General features: G+C 38.4%; 1 protein-coding gene across 1 annotated transcript; it reads right to left on the bottom strand.

Moving 5' to 3' along the window:
• Positions 1-1,680: 1,680 nt before the first annotated feature.
• LOC131431362 (uncharacterized) lies at positions 1,681-27,558 on the bottom strand. The gene is made up of 7 exons (XM_058597037.1): positions 27,452-27,558; positions 27,158-27,345; positions 26,253-26,360; positions 3,798-3,918; positions 3,300-3,376; positions 2,900-3,034; positions 1,681-2,772 (listed from the first exon to the last, which is right to left on the bottom strand). The coding sequence occupies exons 2-7, from the start codon at positions 27,264-27,266 to the stop codon at positions 1,919-1,921; spliced, it is 1,404 nt and encodes a 467-aa protein (XP_058453020.1). The 5' UTR covers positions 27,267-27,345; positions 27,452-27,558; the 3' UTR covers positions 1,681-1,918.
• Positions 27,559-27,844: the final 286 nt, after the last annotated feature.

Below are 27,844 nucleotides of genomic sequence, written 5' to 3'. Positions count from 1 at the left end.
AGTAACAACTAAACAGTGATGCCCGAGAAGATTATTTCTATATGATTATCAAGGGAGTGCGGTATTTGTGGTAACTGACGGTAAATCGTTAGCGGACAGTTTTAATGATAATTTTTCTCCGGATTGTCTGGTCGTGTCATCGGTTCGAGTCTCGACGTTTCATGCATTTCCAAGACAAAACAAGAAAACCGAATAGTTTGGAAAATCCGCGTGAAAAAAAAACCGAGTAAGAAAATTACATAAACACATCCACACGGACAATCCAGCGATCGCAAAACAACTAAAATATTAGTTGCTTTTCTGATTTTGATTGGTTAAAATTTGGTACAACTAATCGACTGTTGTTTTAACTGATTTGTCATTTTTGATTTATCGTGCTGGCAGCTTAGCAACGACACCCAACAAAGACACGCACCACAAACAAGTAATGAAACGTTTCAGTTGAACAATGCCAAACACCCTGAGCGAACAATGAAACGTTTCAATGAGATGTCACTCGTGCAATTGAGCAAAAACACAATCCCAGCAAAGTTACTTGTATGCATGGAGTCAAAAAAATGTCCCAGTTGTTTCAACCAATTATTCAGTTATTTGAATTTAAGACGCCAATTGCAATAAATATTTTTTACTGTTCTCAAAAGGAAACTCACCAGAAAAATGGTCACAGAGAATTAGGAAATTTTTCCTTCACTTGCAGAATGGCTCGCTGGTAAACCTAATGCTACAGAAAAGAAAATATAAATAGTACCTTCACTTTAGCAGCAAATTTTTAAGCGTTAAGCCATTTCAATAACATTGACATGAACTGTCCTAGAATACATTACTCTCAGATGAAATTAAAACATTTATACTGTAAGAGCAAATTCAGCAGCTGCAAGATTCATATGGGTGGTCTATAATGTAAATGAAACTGAAACAAACGTATCCCCAGCAATCCGTTTTAGTTTTATTTATTCGACCAGTTCTACTGTCAAATTTAAAACTGGTATACATTGCCGTTCTATTTTTTCTATATTTGAAACACAGATAAAACGCTGTTGGGGCTGCCAGTTTATTTTGTTATAATTTCTAGATTTAAATTTTAAAACTGACATAAATTATGAATCTAGAACTAGAACACTCCTGAATATGCCCTAAGAATATCTATTTAACACATGGAAAACTTGTTTTACAATTAACTGTTATATTCTTCTGCATAATTTCACTTACATAAAACGACCACTACGTAACAAACATAAATGACGTTCATTTACCATTGAAAATTTTCAATATGAAACGCTTCTGGTGAAATGAAGAGGTTTTTTGTTCTGCGTTTTGCTGTCTTCGTTCTCCGCCAAGCGACAGCATTTGGATACAGCAATTTCAATTACCTGAATGGTTATGACAAAATTAACAGATATGTTAGTTAAATCAACAACATTTTAGTTGAAAAAACCAGGGCGTGAAACAACAATTGCAATATTGTAATTTCGTGATCTGCGGGTTCTCCGTGCACGTAAAAAAAGACCTCCGTGTATCTATTTCCCTTTGAAAAGGTTTAAGCCAAAGTCCGAAACGTTGGATAGTTTTCTAGCAAAACACTGAGACGGCTACTCTCATCTCATGAACTACTATGGACATTGTTTCAATGTTTCTATTATTCGAAAACTTGTGGTTTTTTACTGGAAAATTATACGACGAGTTGAGTGTAAAATATAAAATCAATCTGGTTATTCGCGAAAGAAAAAGTAAACAAAGAGAAGCTGTCATTTGCAGTACGACGTTCGGACGATTTCGGAATACTCGTTTCCCCGTGTGTTTCGCTATCTTTTTTTTTGTCATTATGAACTGAAAGCTCACTTCGTTTAGTCCCCATTTATTCCGCGAAACGGTAAATGCTTTTGCATTTGCATTTGTCAGCCAGTCCGAAACGACACCTTCAATCACCCGACAGCGCCTTTGTTACTAAAACTTCCGATTCGATGAGGCTGCTGTTGCCATCATCGAACGGAGCTGGTTCCAGGACGTCCTGCCCGCTAGTGACGGACTGAAATGATTCGTTCAACTTGGTGTCATCTTCACGTTCTGGTGGGGTTTTCACATGCGAGATAAGCCTCGTTTGATCTCGCCGTGGAATGACGAACAGCTTTGTGCGTGTCCGGTTGAAATCTGCCAACGGGTCCGTTTTTTCTCCCGCTACTGACGATGCCACTCCGGCAGTTTTAGATGGCAGCTTCGGTGGTGTGCCTACAGCGACGGTTTTCGCTATCGGCCGATTAACACCGTCACCCTCTTTCGGCAGGAGGATGGATTTGAGCGCCCCAATGGGGAAAAATTCCTGATCTTTGAAACGCGCGGACCCACTTCCAAAGGCCACTTTCATATTGCGACCTCGCTTCCGGCGTCGTCGCACTGGAATGTCGACGGTGTGCATCCGAAGAGTGGCTGCCTGTCGGTACGGATTCCAGTAAGGGTTAAACGTCAGCTCTAACCTGGGTGGGGGGCTGCTGTCGATGGATCGCGGTGGCAACAGGGGTGGGACACGTGTTGACAACTGATAACGACCGGGCGGTGGTCGTCGAAACCGGTCCGTGCAGTATGAATGCCGAATGAATGCTAGCGCCGGGAGCGGTGCTTTCGGTTGTGCCTTGGACCGTTCGTTACAGCCGACCTTTGCGATGTCGAATATGCCTTTGAAGTAACAATTTGGGCCCGGTTCGGCTGGATTTCTCCAGCAAAGAGTGGCCTGGGATAAGGCCAATCGGCTGCAGGGTCGCTGTTTGTTTCTGTCACCTGAAGGTAGAAATTTTAGGTTGACGGTGAGATTCCTTCTGGCAGATTTTTCCAATATTTGTCAAACGAATTCACTCAAATTCGGGTAACAATTTCACAATTATTCGATTTGCTATTCAACTCATACCGGGACGTATCTTCCCCACAAAGTATCGCTTCGGGTGGGCAAGCTTGTTCATTTCGGCCGGAATTTTGCAGTCTTCGAATTTTGCCATGTTCGGTTGGCTGTCACTGCCAGTCGTTACCTGCGTGAAGCGTTCTCCTGGAAGCAAGAAAAAGGAAAGGAAACGATAAGAAATCCACTGCTAGTAAATAAAACCCCGACCCGATTCCAGTGGAAGCACCGTTTGTTGCCCTACTTCTATCAAATCCCGGTTTCGCACCATCGCACGTGAACAACATTCCGAAGCACTTTGTCGGGCGATTAAATCAACCAGTGTTACGATCTGGGTGCCGGGAAAGGGACGGTAGGCCGCGGTATATTTATATACCTTATGTTCCGAAGGGTCAAGCAGCTGCTAAATTACCTGTGAAACATTGATAAGGTCCTTTGCTACCTGTTGATTTGATAGCCAAATCGGAGATGTTACCACCTAATCGATACCTGGAAGAATACAACAAAAAAAAAAATTAGGACTAAACCGTTCATCGCGGTAATCAACGGGAACAAGTTTATTCGTGTTACAGTGAATTCTATTCTGTTGTGTCGCATAAATCCTAACCACTATTATTAGGAAAATCACCGAATAGTTAGCAGGGAAAATTCAAATTTACGAATCACCCTCTTTGGCTTTGAAAAGGGTCGCCTAAGTCTAAGTCTCCACTTGAGAGATGAACTGCAGAAAAGAAGGGTATAAATTATGACCGGATGATAGAAGCCAATAAACATAAAAGGTAAATTTGATATCGAGTGAGGTTGATCTATTGGCTTATGGCATCCCATTCGTCCCCCCCACTTAAGCATATGCTTATCGGGTGATGGGTTGTACTTTTGATCACTTTACATTGATTTATGCGTCGGATACCTGTTCGGAGGTAGCATCCATTCCTTGTGGCAATTCCGCAGTGATTTCGGACAACGGTAGAAGGGTAGCGGAAAGGTGGGTCGTTTCCCTGTTTCTAGCTTGATGTTAGACTCCTTGTCGGCTGGAAGTAAAAAACGGAATCGATAAATGGGTAATAGCAGTTCGTTAAATGATTTTCTGGATTTTAAGTACTAATATATTTTTTTTGATTTTGGTGATTAGAGAATTTAGATGTGTTTGATTTTTTAGTGCATAACATCCCGACGAGAATGCTTCCTACTTTGCTATGGGATACCTTTTCCTAATTGGCCCAGAATTAGCAGAATTAACATTTTAACCACGTAATTTCGCTCGATCCAATGTCCAGAATCCAGATCCAGATTTCAGTACCATAATCCTGACTCAGAGTTCTGATTTAAAATTTAGGTCAAACATTCAGATTCAGGGCTAGGTCTAGATTCCAGATCCACAATTCTGGTCCTGGATCTAGGTTTAGATCAAACTCAGATCCAGAATCCAGGCAAGGATCTGAAAATCAGTTTTCGGATCCAGAATAAAAAAATTTGGTCCGGAATCCTGGTCTAGAATTCAAGTTCTGTTCTCGAAAGCAAGGTTAGTTCCACAATCTTGGACTACAATCTATGTCCAGAATTCAGAATAGCAGATCCCAATAAAAAATTGTGGTCTACACACTTAGAAAAAATCGTGTAAAATTATGTCTCTAGATGCTTATAAAAAGAGCGACACAATTCACTTAAATTTACATCTTAAAGTAAGTAAAAATGAATAAGTTACAGTAAGTTTAACTGAAGTTAACATCGAAACAGATAACGGGTGGCAACTAAAATTTTAGGATTTCTTTCTCAAGCTGTCAAAAAAAGACAAACTTACTTGGAGAAGATCTGATTTATTGAAATTAAAGATAGATTGTTCATTGTTGAAAAAAAATTAGTGAACATTTGAAAACGGTCCGTAATCGGATGTTTGGCGAAGCTTCCGTTTGATGTCGGAACAGGAGCGTTGTACGGCCTTCATGTCAACTTTGCGAATGCATCTCTTGATTCTACCAATCAACTGTTAGCAATTCGTGGCTCTCCAGTTATTTTTGTACACCAAGGAGCTCAAAACCCCGAAGAAATCTTCGATTAGGCGACACTGAGGTAGATTTATCGGGTTGTGGTTTTTGGGTACAAATGGGATCGAATGGGTATTCAGGAACGATTGTTTTTTTTTTTGGCGCAATGCGATGACGCTTTATCCGGCCAAAACACGTATTGTTCATCAGCATGATGTTTTTGAAAAAACGGGATCAAAATTTTCTACAAACATTCGTTCTGGTACACATCTTGATTGATTGCCAACCCAGATGGCTTGAACCATGGCTTAGAAATGCCTTTCTCGGAAACGACAATGTACAGCATCACTTTCTGTTCAAACTTATGTTTAAACTAATATTTTATGTTCGGATGTACAGTAGAACTATCCGTTGAATAGTCTGCGAATCTGCGGACTGCGGAATCTGCGTCTTCGAAAGAGGGAAGTAACTTTCGTCGTCCAAAACAAAACTTTTTCCGGAAAATTTTTTAATCAACCAGCGGCATTGGGAATTCAGCGTTGAAATCTGTGCGTCAGTATATCCCGGGGCTCGTGTCTTCTTTCGGTACTTTATTCCGAGTCTTTTCAATGTTTTGCAGATGTACTGGTGAGATCAGTTGAACTTTTTTGCGGCATCCCTTTGACTCAGTGAATCCTTGTTGTTGAAGGCACGAGAAAGAGAACGAAGTCCTTTTGCGTCCATAATTTTGGCTGGTCTTCCACTACCTTCCTTACGAGCAGTTGTTGGGCATCTTAGGATATTGTAAACTGTTGAAGCCGCAACATTTTGTACCATATACTATTTGCCGAGATTTCTGTGCAGTTCGTAGAACTGTACAATGCGCTCGCGAATGCGCGCTCTTGTTTCGACGGCATTTTGAGCCAAACTGAGCAAGCATGAACAGAACAGAAAATACTAGCAGAAAGATTAGAAAGAGAGCTAACACATACACACTCTTAGTTCTTTCTGAGCTCGTTTGTTGTTGAGCATACAGGCCTAGAAAAAAATCCAAAATTTTAGTTGCCACCCGTTATAATATTTATTTTAAAGAGCTAAAAAATGTAATACTCTGCCATCACCAAAGAAACTAATGCTTGAGTTTACGTCAAACGTAAGTTTCAGTGTTTAAGTGTAGAATTCAGCGGTCTAGGTCAAGGTCAAGAATTCAGATTCAGGTTCAGGTCAAGGTTCGGAATTCAGGTCCAGAATGCAGAATTCGAATTTAGAATTCAGGTCTTGGTCCAAAACCTCACTCCTAGAAAAAATTAAATTTACGCTTGACGTAAATTCAAGCATGCCGTAATTTCTTCGGTGATGTCACAATATTACATCTACTAACATGTAAAAATAAATTTAGAGTCTCTATCGATGTAAGTTCCTGCTAAATAAACTGTGAAGTTGATGATATGACTTACACTCCAAAAAAATTTGAATTTCACAGGTGACTTAATCCCTCATACGAAGTAATTCATAAAGACCTAATTTGTCAAATGACGGAAAATTTTATTTGTAATGACCTAATGTTAGATGAGGTTGAATTTCACTGGTTTTGACTGTAACTTGCGTTCTACTAGCAGGTGCGACTGTATACATTTAAATGCACCTTTTACCAGCCAAGCAGATGCACGCTTCTGTGGCTCAGTCGATTAACAGACGAACTTGCGATTCAATGATTCTCGGTTCAAGTCGCGGTGGGTTGCTACAGAATTCTTTTTTTTATTTCAATGAATTTCATGTCATGGAGTTTTAGACACAATATTAAATGTTCTTAGACGTAAATTTGCGTGAACTGTGACGCTCCATTTATGTGCATCTAATAAGATGTAAAAATTTTTTAGTGTGTATCTTTACATGCTTAAAGCAAGTGAATGTAAGTGAATAGTGACGCTCCTTTTATGTGCATCTATAAAAATGTAAATTTTTCTAAGTGTGCACACACCTAGAAAAAATCGTGTAAATTTACGTTTTCAGAGACCGACATATATGAACGTCAAAAAATACTCAATTTAATAGTAAATCATACTTATATTTATTGCTTTCTGACATATTTTTAAGTGCTAAGTCAAGCAAATTTACCCGTTTGCTTGAAAGGAGGGGTATGTTTGACATATATTTTTATCGTTCTAGTAAAATTTAGTCGTTTCGCGGATTACGTTCTTATGAATTTAGTCATACACACTTAGAAAAATTTACGTCCCAATAGATGCACATAAAAGGAGCGTCGTGATTCACTTATGTCGTTTTCGCTTGAGAAAACTGAAACTGACCCAGGGTAGTTTCATCAAACAAACACTTTTCACGAAACTGTGTTGCAACGGCGCACAGTGATGCCAAGGTGGCAGAAATCCAAAAAATAAATTAATTTTTTTCCTGCACTCTATTAATTTTTTTGAATTCTCCGATAAGTGAAGGATTACAGTTTAAAGTATAAAAATTTTTGAATAAGAAATAATCTCTCCATATCCTCTTTAAGATAGGGTATTGTAAACTTTCGTTTCATCCTTCCATACAAAATATATGGCGCAATGACGATGTTTTGCTATTAAAGTTCTACATAGGTAGGAAAGGGCTGCCACTGTATTTGATAGTATTTGATTTTATAGCATTTTTTCTCTACTTTTCAGAAAACACTATGTGATCCTACACATTTCTGCACCTTAAAGGTTAATTTAAATAGTTTGCGGGTCGACAATAAAAATCACAGAAACAAAGGCCAGACTTTTGTAACTGAAGTCGGTGTCAGTAAAATTTAAATAAACGGCTTTATGATAAATAAAATCAGAATATTTATAACATCAGGAATCATCAGGAATCAGAACAAATTGGCTCAAATGGCACGTTCCCCTTGATATTTGGAGATTTGTGCCTTGCCATCAATTTGTTTTTAGCATCATTTTCCCGATATATAAGAGGGAAGGATTGAAAGGAAATGGTAAGGGTTGAACTAGGAGGATGGGAAAAATTGACGACACAAAAACACATAAAAGCAGAAGTAAATTCTGCACCCCTAAGGGATGCTGAACAATCTGCTGAGGATCACATTTAGTGGAAGCAGAAGGAAATTCTGAACCTCTACGAGGTCCCGAACAGTCTGCTGTTAATAAAACCTCCAACCCCCGAGAGGATTTAGAGATCTTACAAAAGCGACACCATTCTGCACTCCCGGAAGAATGCAGAACGACTCGCAGTATGTACGAGCAGAAGTAAATGCGGTACCCCCCAGAGGATGCCAAACAATCTGCCAAACCCTATTTAAGGTGAATACAGAAGGGATTCATTCACTCCAGGAAGAACGATGAACCCTTCTGACTATAGCTCCTTACCACATTGGGTGAGAAACGAGAGAATATCCTTCAATTTTAGCTCCGCATACACAGACTCAACCATGTATGGAGAACCAAAAACCCGGATACGTAGCTGCGTCAATGCGGGACAGTTACATATCAGATGATATGAAGTACCATAATCGCATTCACACAAATCACACGAATAATACTCAGCACGTTGAATAGTAGCCATGTGATAATTGAGTTTGCAATGTCCAGTCAGAGCTCTGACCAGAATACTTCAATGATACTTGGAGAAATGCAGTAGACACTTTGACATTTTCAGATTTAAATCTGGTAGAAATGCTTTTGTCGGAGCGCAAGTTTGCAAGCTGCGCCAGTAGCTGGCATGTTTGGATGCAGCCCAAGAACGTATCTTGTGCTTTATCCAACTAGTTGAAAGTGGTAAAGCTGGTTCAGGACCAACGAAATCATTCGTTGCACCTGCTCTAGCCAACTCATCAGCCCATTCATTTCCAGTAATACCAGAATGGCCGGGTACCCATATGAAGTAAACAGCATTTGAAATGCTGAGGTCTTCAATTTGAGTTCGACATGCGATCACTAGATTCGACCGTGAGTCATTCGAACTGAGTGCTTTTAAGGCTGCCTGACTGTCGGAACAAAAATAAATACGTTTACCACAGATCCTCTGCTGAAGTGCCGATTGTACTCCACACAGAATTGCGTAGATTTCTGCTTGGAACACAGTACAGTATCTACCAAGTGAATGAGACTGCTCCAGCCTATTTCACGACAGTAGATACCAGCACCAGCACGACCATTCAACAGAGAACCGTCCGTAAAACAAACTATGTGTTCATCAAGTTGTCGTTCCAGACAACCAGACAATCATTCCTAACGAAGAGGATAGCTCACATTGAATGTTTTAAAAGGAAAACTGCATGTGAGAGTTAGGTCACTAGGAGCGAGTAAATACTCATCCCACGGAACCATTTGAGACCACAAGCGAGTGTGACTGGTAGCATATTCTAATGGGTTACTGTTCCAAAGCCCTGTAACCCTAAGACGGTATGCACAAGATAATGCTTCTTGTTTTAGGAACACATGTAGTGGTTTAATGCACAGTAGCGCCTCTAGAGCAGCAGTAGGAGTTGTCGTGAATGCTCCTGTCATCGCCATTAGGACCATCCTTTGGAGATGATTTAGCTTTGACTGAACTGTCGCGACTTCTCCTTTCTGCCACCATACAAGACAACCATATGCTAAAATTGGTCTAACGATAGTTGTGTAGATCCAATGAATATATCTGGGTTTGAGTCCCCATGATTTTCCAAAAGCTCGTCTGCATTGGCCGAAAGCCATGCAAGCTCTTCTAATCCTGAAATCAATGTGAGCAGACCAATTCAGTTTTGAGTCAAGAATAACCCCGACGTATTTAACTTGATCGACCACAGTGACCCCTGAACCAAAGAACTGCAACGGACGAGCTCCTGTAATTATCCTACGATGAGTGAAAAGCACCATTGATGTTTTGCCCGGATTTACAGATAATCCAAACCTGACAACACCATTGTTCAACAGATCGCAGGGCTTGCTGCATTAAATCAAAGAGAGTGTTAATGCTTATACCGGTCATCAATATATGATAATCGTCGGCAAAACCATAAGTCGGAAATCCAAGGTTATTAAGTTTCCTTAACAAACTATCAGCGACTAGGTTCCATAAAAGTGGGGATAGTACACCACCTTGAGGACACCCACAGACACTCAGCTTTCTAATCTCTGACCTGCCGAAGCGATGATCAAAGAAGTTGATTGCTAAGCATTGCGTGTATCCAGTAAGGGAAAAACCCAAGATATTCCGTTCACGACTGCAATGTTTAACCTCCTGCAGCCATTCAGCCATCGGCACGGAAATACACCTTGACTTAGGAGTTCCTATTTTTGTGGCCTTTTACGACATGGAATAGGAAACCAGTGGATCAATTCTTGGTAAAAAATAATTCCGCCGGATGCCACACGGCTTACCTGTTTGGTGGACTTATACCACCGGTACAGGTGGACCGTAGCGTTATTCTTAGCAGTTGGGAAACCGCTACCGACACTACACGGCTATCTAGGCTGCTCAGAGAGGGAAGTTAACATTGATGGTCAACTTCCATGGATGGCCGAGCAGCCGTAAAACAAAGGCCAGACTTTTGTAACTGAAGTCGGTGTCAGTAAAATTTAAATAAACGGCTTTATGATAAATAAAATCAGAATATTTATAACATACATAACATAAAATACCTATATAAATGTCGTTATATAAATTTATTTATAATATATCAGGCGTTAGAATAAACTATTGAAGTTTCATGATTTTTAGTGAGAGTATCATTGCAGTACCGTTTTTCAAAGTATAGTCCATCGTTATATACCACCACTAAGACTCGGATACCACGTTTGAAAAATTCCTTTTCCTCAGATTCGACAAATGAATCGATCCAATTTTTGGTGGTGTAGTAGTTTTTGAAGCTGACCTGACAAGTTATGCGCCATGGATTGGAGCAAATGGCAAAGGTAAAAAATGGCGGCTTGGACAGAACTTTTCATTGCAGCGATTATAAAATTAAGCTAAGGATCGTGATTTGGCCAGAAAATTCGGTGCTGTCCATAGTACCGTGAGGAGAACTCGACTCCGGGAAGGAATCAAGTCGTATCGAGCTAGCAAACAGCCAAATCGGACCATAAAACAGAATAGTGTGGTCAAAATTGGTGCTCGGAAACTATATGACCAGGTGCTGACCAAGTTCGACGGGTGTCTTCCGATGGACGATGAAACCTATGTCAAGGCTGACTTCGGGCAAATCCCAGGTAAAAAATTTTACTTGGCAACGGCTCGGGGGGATGTTTTTGCCGACAAATTTGCAAGAAAATGTATGGTTTGGCAGGGCATTTGCAGCAGTGGCAAAAAAAAAACGATAGTTTTCGTTACGAATAAGACAATGACATCGGAACTATACCAAAAAGAGTGTCTCCAAAAACGAATTTCGCCGTTCATTCGATCCCACGACCATCCCGTAATGTTTTGGCCAGATTTGGCAAGCTGTCATTACAGCAAAGTCATTCAAGAATGGTATGCAGAGAAAGGGGTTCAGTTTGTACCGGAAAAACCTTAACCCACCCAACTGCCCCCAGTTCCGCCCTATTAAGAAATACTGGACAATTTTATCCGTATTTTTTCTTAAAAGTATGATGAAAACGCTACAATTGTATAAAAAAAGATTTTGAATTAAAAAATAAATAACTGAAATACAGGCAATTGTCTCTGTTCCAATTCTATCTGAAGCAAGCTTTAGGTACAGAATTTAAGTTCTGAATCCTGGGCCAGAATTTAGTTCCAGAATCTTGGGTTGAACTGAATGGATTATGGTCCAGATTCAAATCACGGCCTAGGTCTAGGTTCCGAATTCCGGTCAAAAATTCATATCCAGAATTCATATCAAGGTTCAGAACTAAGTTTCCGAATGCTAGTTAAGAATCCAGGAGCAGAATTCAAGTCCAGAATCGGGGTCCAGATTCAAAATCACAGTCCAGAATGAGCCAAAATCAAAGTTCCAGATCCAGATGTTCAATTTAAATCCCAAATTCTGAACTCGACTCTAGGTCCAAAACTTAGGTATAGAATCCTGGTCTTTGAACCGGGTTTCGATTGCAATCAATCCATTGATTAACTTCTGATCCAGATTCAGACCATGAATCTTGGTTTGAACCTAGGCTTACCGTGTTATTGACTCAGATCCGGATCCTGGGGAAGATCGTGATGTTCCAGAGCACGAACTTCACCATTCGGGTCCAGGTTCAGATTTTGGAATTGGAACCATACCTAGATTTACTATACTACGAGTGCAGGATCTGGACCTGGATCTCGCTCCTGACTTGAATCAGCAATATGCAGTACGCCACTGGTAATATGGTAAATTCATGTCGAAATGTTATTTCGCATTCGAAGTAAATAACCTCAACAGTGATCAACATCGAACAACTTGAATGATCCTTTTTTATTCGTAGTCGCGTCATCCAGTTATGTCGCTGATATTACCCACCCGTCTTTCTAAACATAAAGAACTTTTTTTCCGAGTTTAAATTTGAAACTGCAAATTTCACTGAAGCGCTGAATTAGAATATTCTTTCCGCGTGTTTCAGAAGTGCTGTTAATTAGTTCACCGACTCGGAGAGGTTCCTTTCCTTTTTCGGAGAATTTTGATGAAGTGATATTCAGCACAACTCAAGCGTTTTAAAAAGTTTACACTAGCTTCCCACTCTCATGAGGAAAATTGAAAAGAAATATTCAATGTATTTTTTTTAATTACCGTAGCACAAAACTTTAATTCTTGATACTGTAACCAGAAATATTTATTGTAATCCAAGTGATAGGATAACATTGATACAGCTTATTTGTAACCAGTTTGCAACAACAAATTTTTTAACCAATTTGCAACAATAAATACTGGAATTATTGCCGACTTTTTTAATTTAATTGCATTCGATGATTCGAATGATTTGCAGAAGAAGTCATTCAACTGCCCACGAATGGGACAAACAATTTTTATGGTACCACAGCAATGTTGTGCTAGATGCACAAGTTAGTCTAATTAAAACACTGATAAAAAAGGAACAGAACACCCGGCCCCGGCATTTTTATGCTACTCGCTGTGCATTTTTTATGCCCCACTAAAAGGCACATAAAAAACGGAACTAATTCCAAAAAAAGCTCGATGCTCGACCTGCAACCAGGTCGATCATTCCGACTTTAAGTATCAATTACTTTGTTCGTCGAACTTTGTTAGTATCCTGCCAGACAAATCCAGCCACCGCAGTAATAATTTATGGCACCAACTTTACGACGATGATTGGCGATTCCGAATCGCCGATCCGAGATGGTCCAGCGGTCAACGGTAAATGAAGGGGAGGGGGAGGGAGCAAGCAAGCGGCTTTGAAAATATCGTGTCCTCGATGGCACAGACAACGAACGTGGCAGCCGGCAGAGCAGTGTCAGCTTGGCAAAACACGTACCGATACCGACCGAGCACCTCTCGGAAGACGAAGGATCCAATATCAATACGAACCACCCACCCACGTACTGTCGGAGAAGGAAAGAATATCATAAAATTTTAATCAGTTTCCTGCTGTTCGTTTTCACTATATCGATACCGGTAGGTTGGTAGGTGTTGGGCAGGCAGGGGAGTGATAAAAAGAAAATATTCGGAAACAATCAAAGTTAGGGAATTGCGCATGGGTGTAAAATGGGTGGGGGAACACACGTGCCAGGAGGATGAAGACTGTGGTTGGTTGAAAAAAAAAACGGTATCTGGAGCTGATCTTTTGATGTACGAAGTGTAAAATATCATTTGAATTGATAGGTGATAAATTTAGATTTGTTTCATCTTACTAGTTGCTATGGTTTTCTTTGATCTGCAACTCGGAAAAATAGCAATCTATGCTGCTTCATAAGTCTAAAGTTGTGGTGAGTGCAAGCAGAAAATTTATTTGACACTTAATTAGTTGGAGTTTTGGAATACCAGCTTGCTTCCGTTTCTTTTACGATGGGTTTCCAGTTTCTGAAAAGTGCAACGGTAACTAGATCGTAAATTAATTGACAATTATTACTTTACGGAAAGCATCAAGGTTATGAGCGTCAAATGCAAGGTTGTAGAAAAGGTATTTCTATACTACGTGGGATAAAATACGAGAAAAGCATTGACAATGAATGAAAATACGGGTAATATGTTGAACTTCTTTGATGGAATAGTAGGAAAAATACTAATTTAAAAAGTAAGGAATAGAGTTGCTTAACCAAAGTTATTGTAAATTAGGGTAACCAACGTCTTTCAAAAAAGTGGGAAAATTATCATTGACTGTTGTTAGTAGATATACTTTTAAGAAGAAGAACGGACGAATGCAAACCAAACAATCAAGAATTTGAGACCAATTAAAATTTTTAAGGACCAATTAAAATTTTCATATACCAAAAAACTCTTCTGTAAGCAAAGTCTTGAGTTTACACAATCCCTTTTTTTGGGAAATTTTGCTTCTCTGTTTCAGCAGACTTTGCAGCTGATTCATAGCGTACAGACAAAATAAAATGTTATAAAATGCTCCACTAAAATTTGTGTAATCAACTTATGCTCAAATGGGTGTACAAGTAAATGATAACACATCATTCAATAAGACGTGTGACTATCTAAAAAAAACACTTTTTTTATTGAAAATCGATTTTATTCATCAACGTAAGATTCTTCAACAGCAATACAATTCTTCAAATGCTTCTTTAACTTCTCGATGCCGTTCTTGTGGAAGAATTTGTCTTTTGTCCCGAAAGCGGTTTCACATTCAGCAATTGCTTCTTTTTTTGAGTTGAATTCCTTATTGGCGAACAAGTCTAAATGGGCCTGCAAGCGACTCAAACGATTGAAAACTGCAAAAAAATCCGCTCTGAAAAAATATTCGAAATACCGAACCGATTACCTTCAATCTCGATATTTAGCTTTAAATAACTCATACAAACGGCTTAACAGAAAATTATCCGCAGCTTACCAGAAGAAGGTACAAGACAATCTGAAAAATAATCCTAAAGCTTTTTGGAAGTATGTCAACGAGCAGAGAAAGGAAAGTGGACTTCCGAGTTCGATGGTCTACGGTGATGTCGAAGCAACTACGACTGAGAGTATTTGTAACCTTTTCCGTGAACACTTTGGCAGTGTATTCAGTAACGATAACCTTGACTACGAAGCAATCGAAAATGCTGCTAATAACGTACCTTACTATCCATCGGTGGGTTTTCCAGCCAGTGTTTCATTTGACGATGTTATTGAAGCGTGTAAAAATCTCAAATACTCTTCGAATCCAGGTCCTGACGGTATTCCATCAATAGTACTAAAAAAATGTGCTTATAGCATTGCAGCTCCACTAGCCTATGTGTTCAATTGTTCGCTGTCTTCTGGCGAATTCCCTAACATTTGGAAAAAGTCAATATTATTTCCTGTGCACAAGAAAGGCGACAAGCATATCATCTCGAACTATCGTGGTATTGCGTCATTGAGTGCAGCTTCCAAGTTGTTTGAGTTGATCGTCATGAACTTCATGTTTCGCTGCAGCTCACATTACATCTCTGCCGATCAACATGGATTTGTTCCTAGGCGCTCAACGAATACAAATTTAGTACGTTATACTTCATTTATCATCCGTGAAATGGAAAAAGGTCATCAAATAGACGCTATTTATACTGATTTATCAGCTGCATTTGACAAGATTAATCATAGAATTGCATTAGCAAAACTTGAGCGCATCGGTTTCCACGGAAGGTTCCTTGACTGGATAAAGTCGTACCTTATTGGCCGCAAAATGTCGGTAAAAATCGGAGACATCACTTCTCAATCCTTTGCTATCACATCTGGCGTACCACAAGGAAGTCACCTAGGACCTCTTCTGTTTCTAATTTACATTAATGACGTCAATCTCTCGTTGAAATGCTCTAAGCTCTCATACGCAGACGACTTCAAATTATTCTTCAACGTGTCCTGCCAAAACGATGCTAAGTTTCTTCAGGAACAACTTGATATTTTCGGAAACTGGTGTCAGGTCAACAGAATGGTACTGAACGCATCAAAATGTTCCATAATAAGCTTCAACCGTAAACGAAATCCAATAATGTTCAACTATTCGCTTCTCGGTGTTGATCTACATAGAGTAAGCTGCATCAAAGATCTTGGTGTCATACTTGATAGCAAATTAACTTTTTGTGAGCATATATCGTACATCGTCTCAAAGGCATCCAAGCAACTCGGTTTTATCTTCCGAATGACGAAGTCGTTCAAAAACATCCACTGCTTAAAAGCATTGTATATTGCCCTGGTTCGCTCTGTACTTGAGTTCTCGGCAGTAGTCTGGTCACCTTATTACCGTAATGGAGTACAACGAATCGAAGCTGTGCAGCATAAATTTGTCCGATTTGCTCTACGTCAGCTGCCTTGGAGAGACCCTTATAATCTTCCTAGATATGAACACAGATGTAATTTAATTGGACTTGAGCTACTTAGCGATCGACGCAACGTCTCTAAAGCAATGTTTATCTCCGACTTGATACTTGGTCATATAGACTGTCCTGATCTTCTTGAACAAATGGATATAAACATCCGACGCAGAACTCTCCGGAGCAACTCTTTCCTCGTCATCCAGTTTTCTAGAACAAATTACGCGAAGAATGAACCCCTGTCTAGTATGGCTCGCATATTTAATCGATGTTATACAATATTTGATTTTAATCTATCTCGTGTCACTCTCAAACGTTTATTTATTGCTTTTTTTAAAACTTGACCTATTATTGAATGTATTTAAGAACCTTCGTATGTAATTTAATTTTGCTTAAGTGTAATGTAGTTAATGTTTGAATGTAAAGTATAGCTCGTATTAGTTTTAAGTAAAATTGTATCATTTGGATTTTGTATTATCTGTTGGTACTAAAAGATGAGGAGGTTTTGCGCCCTTTTGAGTAAGTACTAATAGTTGGTCAACTCAAGAGGGTTTTTCCCTGCTCCAATAAATAAATAAATAAATAAAAAAGTTTTTGAGATTAGCGAATAGCCTGTAGTAGTCACTGGGGGTCAGATCGGGATTATACGGTGGATGAGGAAGCAATTCGAAGTGTAATACGTTCAATTTAATCATCGTTACCATCGATTTCGATATTGACTGTTTTTCCATTCTCAAGATAGTCGGTGAAGATGATACCATGTGCATCCCAAGATACTGAATTCGAATCTTTCCCAGCTGACGGTTGTGTCTTTGAGCGCTTAGGACGTGGTTAACCGACTGCAGTTCACTCAGATGAAGATCGTTTTGATTCCGCAGTAAAGTGATGGATCCATGTTTTATCCATTGTCACATATCAATGTAAAAAATCTGATTTGTTACTTGTAAACATGGCCAAACACTGCTCTGAATCATCAACACGTAGTTGTTTTTGATCGACTGTGAGTAAACGTGGCAATCACTTTGAAAGGAGTTTTCTCATGATCACACGGAATTGTTTGTAATCCATTGTTTCAAAAATGACAAAAGTAGCTTCACTTTAATGGCTGTCACTTTTTTCTTACTAATCGAAATGTCATGAAATTTCACACATAGTTTTTTAAAAGTTAGTACTTTATAAATGTAATATGGGTTTAACAATGATAGCGTCATCTGATAATTCCAAAGAATTTTTTCACCAATCACCTTGTAATTCCGCAACCGGAATGGGGGGAAATCATACCTCTCATTTGAATGAGACAATCGGTTCAACAGTTTCTGAGAAACGTTGTATATGATCACAAGACCTTTCATTTGAATCTAAATCCATGAAAATCAGTTTAGCCATCTCCGAGAAGAATGAGTGGCTGGAAAGTGGCTTTTTGTGACAAAGTCTACAAGTCCGAAAAATTTCATTCAAATCTGAGAGGGTGCTGCGAACATTTGTTCGAATTGGCACAAAATTCGTCCTTAGAAGAAAAAGTGCACAAGAATCAATAATGTATAATCTATAATCTATAATCTATAATCTATAATCTATAATCTATAATCTATAATCTATAATCTATAATCTATAATCTATAATCTATAATCTATAATCTATAATCTATAATCTATAATCTATAATCTATAATCTATAATCTATAATCTATAATCTATAATCTATAATCTATAATCTATAATCTATAATCTATAATCTATAATCTATAATCTATAATCTATAATCTATAATCTATAACCTATAATCTATAATCTATAATCTATAATCTATAATCTATAATCTATAATCTATAATCTATAATCTATAATCTATAATCTATAATCTATAATCTATAATCTATAATCTATAATCTATAATCTATAATTTATAATCTATAATCTATAATCTATAATCTATAATCTATAATCTATAATCTATAATCTATAATCTATAATCTATAATCTATAATCTATAATCTATAATCTATAATCTATAATCTATAATCTATAATCTATAATCTATAATCTATAATCTATAATCTATAATCTATAATCTATAATCTATAATCTATAATCTATAATCTATAATCTATACTCTAGAATCTGAGGGCCGAGTGCCAAATACCATTCGACTCAGTTCGTTGAAACCACCAAATGTCTGTATGTATGTGACAAATAATGTCACTCACTGCATCTATTGAATTTTGTCCCGATCCGATTTCTGGTTCCGGAACTCTAGGGTGATATGAACCAAAACTATGGAAAAAATAGTCACTTACTTTTCTCAGAGATGGTTGAACCGATTTTCACAAACTTAGATTCAAACGAAAGACTTCCGTCTTTCGATTTCGGAATCACAAGGTAATATGTGCAAATTTATGAGAAGATGCGCAAAAAATGCACATAAAAGGTCTTGAAATTGTTTAAAAAGTATCCGAAAAGTCGACCCGAGTCCGACTTCCGGAATTAGGCGCGATAATTGAAAAAATAAATTAATTTCGTGAGTATTTTGTCACAACTGATGGCGAAACGAGGAGCCAATTTTTATAAAACTTACTGGTAAATTCATCTAGTTTGCAGATCTTGTTAGTTAGATGGATATATAAACCTACTTTGGGACTGTTAGTCTCCGGTTTCCGGTTTCGAAAGCACCGATAATAGTGAAGAAAAATTCCAAAAACGGAAATTACTTCGTTTTCTCAGCATCGATCTTAAGAGATACTGTGCAATTTCGTCCAGATCCGAATTACTTTCAAACCATCATGCAAAATGACGATGCAAAACGTACTTTTAAGAAATAAGAAAACACCATCGCTTTTGCGAACGAAGCACACAGCGTGCTTTGTTCAATTTCGTATGGCGTGTACAGGAGAACGAAAACATAACCAAACTCATAGGCTGTGATTGCAAATGATTATATTGATGAAAATAACAAAAATTAAAATCCTATCACAAAGCATGTTTCATTATGCTGCTGGAAAGGTATTACTACTCATTTAATGTGAATTTCTTATACAGCAGAGCAGTAACAGGAGCGCAGATTTTCGTTTGGTTTCATTTTCGTTGAATTGATTATATCGAAATGAGGCATAAGAGGTGAATCAACCAGCTTTAATTGAAACAAAGTCTTTGTCTCTATAATATACATATAAATGCACAGTTCGAAAAAATCTTGTGATTTTACATTTTATAAGATGCACATAAATGGACTGTCGTATTTCACACAAATTTATATTTAAGAACAGATTTTTTAATTATTAGAACTTGTAGGCCTGGAAACAGATTGTCAAAAAATCCATCGTAATTTGCTTCGATTTCTAATGAAATGTTATTGAGAAAGGCATCATTACACAACAAGGTGGAAGGTGGAGGAATTTCTTTATGGAATAGGTCAAACATAAATAATGTAATCATGCCAGAATAAATTGTGAAAGGAATACATTTACTTTAAAATGGAACCAAGTTTCAAGTTCATAGTTTTTCATACTGATCAAATTGTTTGATAACTATTTCTTCATCTACTCGTCAGCACATAACGGGGTGGCACCTGATTGTACTATGAATTCTTATTGGAAAGAGAAAAAAAAAACAAAGTAAAAACTATCAGTTCCACCTGCTCTCTTCGATAGCCATGCTAGATGCTAGGAATACACGATACAGATCTTGGCTTCGATAGAGTGAAGGACTTTCTCTGCATTTTTTTTATTGTCTCAACAGATTCTGCTCCATATATTTAATTTTGTATCAATCCACATCGATACGACGGTCGCATTTGCTACAGGAAAACTGAGTTCGAACGAATGGCAACTCAGCAGCGTTACGATTGTGTCAACCCAAGTTCCCCCCAAGTTATGCATTGTGGATCCGGCTCTGATATACTTGTGGACCATAGTTACGTAGCTAACCTGCAAATTTTATGTTTTCTCTGGTTCATTACTGAAGGAAGGATTCAATAAACTGCAGCTGCTGTAGTATTAGCTCGGATGAGGACATCCAGAGAACGCGGAGGATGAACTGTCCATCGATGCTCCTTTACTCGTTTCGTTTGTTTCTTCAGACCTCGGGAAGAAACGGGTATTATCGCATTCGGTTCCGCATACAGACCAGCAGCAGCAGAACTGTCCTCGGGAGTTCTTTATTATGTTGCTTTCGACATACAGCGTACACATCGACCAGGAAGAGGCAACTGGATATTGACTCTGGGGTGGGATAAAATGATAGATGAGCACTTTATCAATATCAAATAAGGAGCCTTGCTCGAAGCGGAGCGTTCGTTGAAAGTTACCCCAGTAAGCATGATGGATTTATCAAGGATGATTTGTTCCATGGTCTGCGTTTAAGTGCGAAATTTATGTGTGCCCATGTCTTCGGGGAGGCAACTTTACAGCTGATATTACTTTTCATCAATGTGATTGTGTTAGAACGGAAAGATGATATTCCCTGGTGAGCTGCACTACTAAAGCTGTGATGGAAATGGGGAGCAGGAAATGCATGCTCCAAATGCACTAATATCATTAAAATGTGAAAGTGAAGATAAAACATCATTCTCAGAAATTTCACAGACTTATATTCTTGCTTACCCATTCAACTTTTCAACAAGAGTTGGAAGGAAAAAGTTAAATTGACCTATATTCTAATAAAATCCGGTTTAACTCACCAAACAAACGTAAGCTCACCCACTTCCAAAGGACGACGATAAATCAAAAGATATATGAATATATAAACCCTACTTTATGCTTCATATTTTTAGTCAAACGTACTGAAAAGGGACCGTTTCCACATCGATTAAGTGAGATTTGCGATAGTCACATTCGATGATGAATGTCTGAAACACAACCGAACTGAACTGCTTAGTTATTCATGTAAAAGAATTTATTTCTCACATTTATACATGATTTTTGGCAATAATGAAATAACATGGCACATGAATCGATGGCACGATGGCCGTCCTATTTTTAGTCATTTTACTGGTTGGTTATTGGTAATTTGAAGGAGAAAAAGCTTGCTTTTACCTCCAAATTTATGCTAGGTGCACATAACCATTTTAACTTAAATTTACGTTTCGTCTTCGACTCATCAAGTGAAGTGGTTGGTTATTGTTTAGTGGATCAGATACAGATCTCTGGACATAAAATGATGATTTCCAACTTACATGTCTCACTGTGTCCCTATTGATCACCGGCTTCGACTAGATGATATCGTTTTTGTGGTTGGTTTTGCCAACAGGGTTTGAGCAGAAATAAATATTTGTCGTAGTTCACAATTATGTAGTATGGCATTAGGCAAAGAAGCCCTTCACGATGGCCTTTGGTTGAAATAGAGCCTTACTATAGAGCAAGCGATTCATCCGAAAAAGCTGAAGTCAAACAGAGAATACTAGCCGCAATAATAAAAAATTTAGTCATTATCGCTTAGAAAATCCGTATCAAGAAACAAAGGATTATTCTTCAACCACAGCGTCATTCGTGTGCTCTACATCCTCCGGACCAATGAATTGTTTGCGTTGATTTGTGGTGTAATACTGGTGGCGTGGATTGCTCTGGTTTTGCACTTTCGAGCCGAAATGCAATATTCTGACGATGTTTCATTTCATTGCAATTTGTGCTTAAAAGTGCGAAATTAGAACAATCTACGTCACCAGTATTATTCAATGAAAAACGCCATAGGTCTGCAAACATGTAACAGTCATTGGGAGCCATATCCGGTAAATATGATGTATTCGGCAGTGCCAATATAGTGCACACTTTGCCATATGGTAACATATAATCAATCTAATCTGTCTCACGCAATTTCGATTTAGGGATCGTTGAATGATTACCATATGAGTCATTTAACCGAAAAACGTTTAACCAAATGAATCATTTCACACCGGAAGTCGTTTCGCTGAAAGAGTCATTTTGCCAAAAGCCTGAATGGGTCATTACGCCGGTAGTCGTTTCGCCGAAAGGGTCATTCCACCGGCCAGCCGTCGGAAGCGGCAGCCTTCCGAATTCAAACCTGTTACCGCCACGTTAGTCTGGTTTACTCAAAGCTAGGTTTTTTTGCCTTAGTTAGGACCGAACGAGCGGTAGCGAGAGTTCCACTCTGAGGATCAAACAACAACCAAAAAAATTCAATCAAGAAGGTATTCTTTCCGAATTAAACATTTGAGGTTAACACTATCATCGGTCATTTTTCTTTATTTCAAATCAATTCCAATACACCGAAACCTTCATTTACGAACTTAATGGGGATTCGTAAATCGAGGTGAAAAAGTTTACATTATTTGGGATTTGGTTCGTAAAAAAGTTTACCTTGTTTGAAATTTACTTTTTTTTGTAATTTTTTTTATTCAGGCCAATTTGCGTACAAGCTTTACGTGGCCGAATGAGCCATGTTTTTTGATTAGATAAACTATTTTTTTTACCGTTGGATCTCGTTGTCACCCTTTTTCTAGGGGGAGAGGAACTTCCATTTTTATCTTGCGATGATTGAGGGGCACTTTGTCCGTGGCTCATCTCGTCCTCCATTGCCGCATCGGTGGTATCGTTGTTGGTTTCCGTTTTTTCGTTTTCCTTGTAATTCGCATTCTTGGGTTGGTTGTTAGTTGCTGTAGACGCGCCTTGTTGTGCATTAATTGCAGTTGCCGGTTGGTTTGATGGTACAACAGGAGTACTGCGCTCACTAGTTTCCGTTGTTGGGCGGTTGTCCTTGTTTTTGTTTGAAGATGTCCTTTTGGCAGTTTCAGTGCAAGGTTTGCCGTAGTGTGCAGGTTGTACTGACATGTAACCAGTTGATTCTCATACGTAATCAGCGTTTTACATGGATGTATCCCGTCTTGATCACAAATGATGTAAGATGGAATTGCTTTACGTAGTTGCATACTTACCACTCGCACGCCATTCCGAATACCAGGGAAAAAATTCCGCCATACTTCCCTTTCGATGGAAAGAACTTCATCGTACTGCGACATACTTTCGCGAACGAACCCATCGATGGTATGCGGGGGAAGGTCATGCACGCGTACTTCTATGGCATTGTCCACCAAGTACACAGGGATTTTATATTAAACATTGTCATGATCAACACTGTGCACCTCGTTATTAACCGAAGCAAATGCAATTGCCTCTCTTTCACGTTTGAACATAATGTACACACAGTTAGACGCCTTGTTGAATTGAATCTCATCTACATCATTAACCCTCTTATAAACAGAAATTCTAAGCTCTGTTTAAAAAACAAATTGTTAATTTATAAACAAATTTTCAGACCAGCCATGCTTTATGCGGTACCAATTTGGTCAAGCTGTTGTTCCACCAGGAAGAAAACGCTTCAAAGGATTCAGAATAAAATTCTGAAAATGATTCTGAAGCGTCCTCCCTGGTTTAGTACAAATGAGTTACACAGACTCACAAATATAGAACCATTAGATGTAATGTCACATAATATTATAAGCAAATTCCGACAAAAATCGATGCAATCTTCAATTGAATCGATTCGCTCTCTGTATTAGTTAGTAAGTTAGTATATAAGTTCCTTTTCCCCATTACACAATACAAGTAGGTTTAGAATTTTTCCTACACAAAAATCTCAGAATTGCGGAAGCAAATGATGTCTTCATGGCAATAACCAAATCATATATATATATAACAGGGCTGAAAAGTCACCACTTGTGGCTGAACACCCAATTTAAATCTTAATAATTTAATTTTAACTCATATTCCAATAAATAGTTATTTAAAAAAAAAAAAAAAAAAAAAAAAAAAATCTACATCATTAACGCTTAGATGCATTCGTTCCTTAAGTAAGATTTCAATTTCGGTTGCTGCTGGTCTAACTTTGCAGCGCTTGAAATCAAAACAAATTGAATTTGGCCTTGTAGGCCAAGTTTCAGGCTTTGTTAAATCGTATTTGCCCATCTAGTACACTCTATTGTTCACTACACTGTATTGTCTTTGTTTCTATCGTCTCGACCGTAAGCAATTGTCGACTGTGTCGGATGAGATGCGAGCACGAACTGGAATTTACTTTGTAAACATATAAAAGTAGAGTAGAGAGTAGATGCAAGAAAATGATGTTCGGGGTCGATTCAAAATCAAAGATGACGACTTCCGGTTTATTACCATTCCTTAAAAAACCAAAAAACCCTTACAATTTGAATATTTTCGGAACGGGTTGGATGAGTAGATGTCGGAAAACGAAATTTAAGGTGGTTCTGAACTCAAAGATGGCGGCTTCCGGTTCACCAATATTTCTTAAAATTCTTTCAATATGGGTATTTTTGGAACGGATTTATTGTGTGAGTACCGAAAAATGATGTTTGTGGTCGATCCAATATATAAGGTGGGAAGGGTTTCCAAGGAATGTCGATATACCGGAAGTCATCATATTGAATTTCGAAACGAGGGGTTTTTAAAGGGGTCTCAAGAATTATCGATAAACCGGAAGTCGTCAGCTTGAATTTCGGGACAATCTCTAATAATCAAATCCGATCCAAAAGTCTCCCAATTATAAGATATTGCAATAAATATCGATAAACTGGAAGCCATCACCTCGGGTTTCGAAACGACCCCAAACATCGTTTTCCGGCTCCTACTAATCAAATCTGTTCCGAGAATACTCATATTTTAAGGGTTTTTAAAATATATCAATAAATCGAAAATAATCCTCTTGGATTTTAGAACGACTCTTAGCTATGTTTTCCGAAACCTATTCATTAAATCCGTTCCAAAAATACTCATATTGTAAGAGTTTTCAAGGAATATCAATAAATCGAAAATCGCCATCTTGGATTTCCAAAATACCTCAAACACCATTTTCCGGAATCTACTCTTTAAACCCGTTCCGAAAAAACCCATATTGTAGCAGTTTCCGTGGAATATAATGAGCCGGAAATCGTTCTCATTGTATGCAAAAATCTCTTTTTACGAAGTAGGCTCGTAAAACAAGTTTACGGTATTTGAGATTTGGTTTGTAAAATAAGCGTCCCGGGTTGGCGGTTCAATGCATAGGACGCTGGTCTTACAAGTCAGTTGTCGTATGTTCGAGCCCCGACCTGGAAGGATTCTAAGTGTCTGTATGATCCATAATACTAGCCATGCAATGATTCTGTACGCTAAGAATCGGCTGCGAAGTCTGTTGAAACAGCAAGGTCAAATTCCACAAAAGGAATGAAATGCCAAGACTTTGACTTTGTAAAATAAGATTACATTATTTGGGATTTGGTGCGTAAAAAGACTTACGTAAAAAGAGATAACGTAAAAAAGTGTTCGTAAACGGAGGTTTGGGTGTGCGATACTAAAACAATTGCACGATTAAGTGAAATTACCCTTTCGATGAAATTTCCCGTTTCGATGAAATGACCTTTACGGTAAAATGACACTTTCGGTGAAATTATTCTTTCGGTAAAATGACCCTTACGTTTGAATGACATTTTCGGTGAAATGATTCTTTCGGTGAAATGACCCTTTCGGTGAAATGACCTTTACGGTGAAATGACACTTTCGTGGAAATGATTCTTTCGGTGAAATGACCCTTTCGGTGAAATGATCCTTTCGATGAAATAATTCTTTCGGTAAAATGACCTCGGTGAAATTACCCTTTCGGTGAAATTATCCTTCGGTGAAATGACCCTTTCGGCAGAATTATCCTTTCGGTGAAATGAATTTTTCGGTGAAAGGATCCTTTCAATGAAATGTAATTCGGTGAAATGTCGTTCAGTTTGAGAGGAATTTCAAAAAACGTTCAACCACTTCGGATTTGGTGACATATTCAAGCAATTAGGTTCTCGTCATCGGGAAGCACTAGCAAAACGATGCAATATAACTTATTTTTTTAGATGCTTTTGATAAGTATGCCATCATGTTCCCGAACAGAAGCTTTGGATTTCCCGATTTGGATTTTCAAGAATTGTTTTAGAATCACGCAGAATGAAGAAATTTTGGTAAGCAGGGACGTGACAATAACTTTACAATTTGTGGCAAAAATTGTCATGTCATCCAATTTCCTGGGTGCAGACGTTTTTCAGTTCCGAAAACACAACACAAATTATCAACATACCTTTCCGGATGTCCAGTTTTTCATAACTTTTCGTCCGCAGCAGCAGCTTCCGACGGCTGGCTTGGAGAACGTTCAGTGGATCTCGGTGCTCCATCGGGGTGATAAGTTCTAAAATGAGAAGATTAAACCGAAAACAAACACGAAATCAGCCGAGGAATGTGTGTAAAGTTTGGTAACAGTAATGGACAATAAAGAAGGTTGATCAACGACAAACACGACTCGCTCGGCGGGGAAAATCCCGTGCCACATAAAACGGCTTCTCCGTTTAGGATCAACTTTGATTGTCTCGTCAATTCGGGAGGAAAATAAAACCACATAATTTATACTGGAGGCTGTCAACTCGAAGCAATCAAAAAAAGATTGACGAAAAGTTTTTTTTTTGTTTCATTTACTTCCGGCGTACATATTTCGTACGTCTCCGGTCCGAAGTAACACGGCATGGGACGAATAAACCCCATCTCCTTTGCTCCCTTGATTCTAGCCTAAGTGACTGAGAAGGAAGTGAAGCGTGAAAAAATGAGCTTCCTTTCTTCGATGGGGCTAGTTCCGTTCGTTCAGTTGTTTATGGCTAGGGTTTCCTTCCGTTCATCGGTGTTTTGAAATAATTGAAATACGGACTTTTGTTGGATTTGTTGATTTGTACAAGGTATTAAATATATGTCGCGATTTATTCGCTTCATTGCTCTATTTCAACGCAGTAAACGATCGATGAAGAATCCAGTTTGAACGGTATTTGTAAAATCAGATGGTCAGGTAACGCAAATTTAATCATTTAACATTCCAAGATTCCATTGGACATGTTTAAAAGTCCAATGGTTTCAGTGACTCAACACATAGCGCAGCAAATGGATAATTATAATGGGAGAAGGATAAGAATAGTAAGAGGAATGCATTTTGGCACTAACTTTTCGACAGAAACAACGGCACATTGTATCTGTCAGGTGTAAATATCCGCTTGGAGAACGATTCGGTGTCGGTAAAATGCACAGATTTCAGTGTCCGCCGTGGGGCCATAACGATGCAGGAATGGAATTTAGATTTGACCTTTGGGAACAGCAGAAGCGACCGGTTGCAACGATGTTACGAAGATATTCTGAAAGTAAAAAAAAAAAAAACAAAAAGAAAGGGGGAAAAGTTAGTTCACTGTTCGTGTTCTTCTTGCTTGTCGAGTGATTTATATTTCTGTTCACTGGGTTTACCTTAAATTTACCAATCACGGTAATCTGAATCCAAACGGTGGGAATTTTGCTGCTCAGGAATGAGACAAAAAGAATTTTTCACTGATTTTACAGGAAGAGTCTTTTCAGTTGAAAATAACAACAATAATATTTTGAACTATGCCCGCTTGCTGTGATTGATTTTTGACATCCGCGTAGTGCGATTTCGTTTTGTTCGAATTCGAATGCAAATTAATTTTTTTAAAACAAACATTCGAAATATTAGATCATTCGAACAGGATCGAACGTCGTATTCAAGTTCGATGGCCCGGTCTAGAAAGGGGGTTCCAGTTTGAAGCGGATCCCGAACGTCAGCAATTTGCGTAGCAGCAAATAGAATCGTGTGGCTCGCAATTCGCAATTTTCCCAATGGCG

The sequence above is a fragment of the Malaya genurostris genome, chromosome 2, assembly GCF_030247185.1.
Source record: "Malaya genurostris strain Urasoe2022 chromosome 2, Malgen_1.1, whole genome shotgun sequence".
Classification (NCBI taxonomy): domain Eukaryota; kingdom Metazoa; phylum Arthropoda; class Insecta; order Diptera; family Culicidae; genus Malaya; species Malaya genurostris.
Note: the sequence above shows the minus strand (reverse complement) of the source record. Positions and strands in the feature narration are given on the sequence as shown.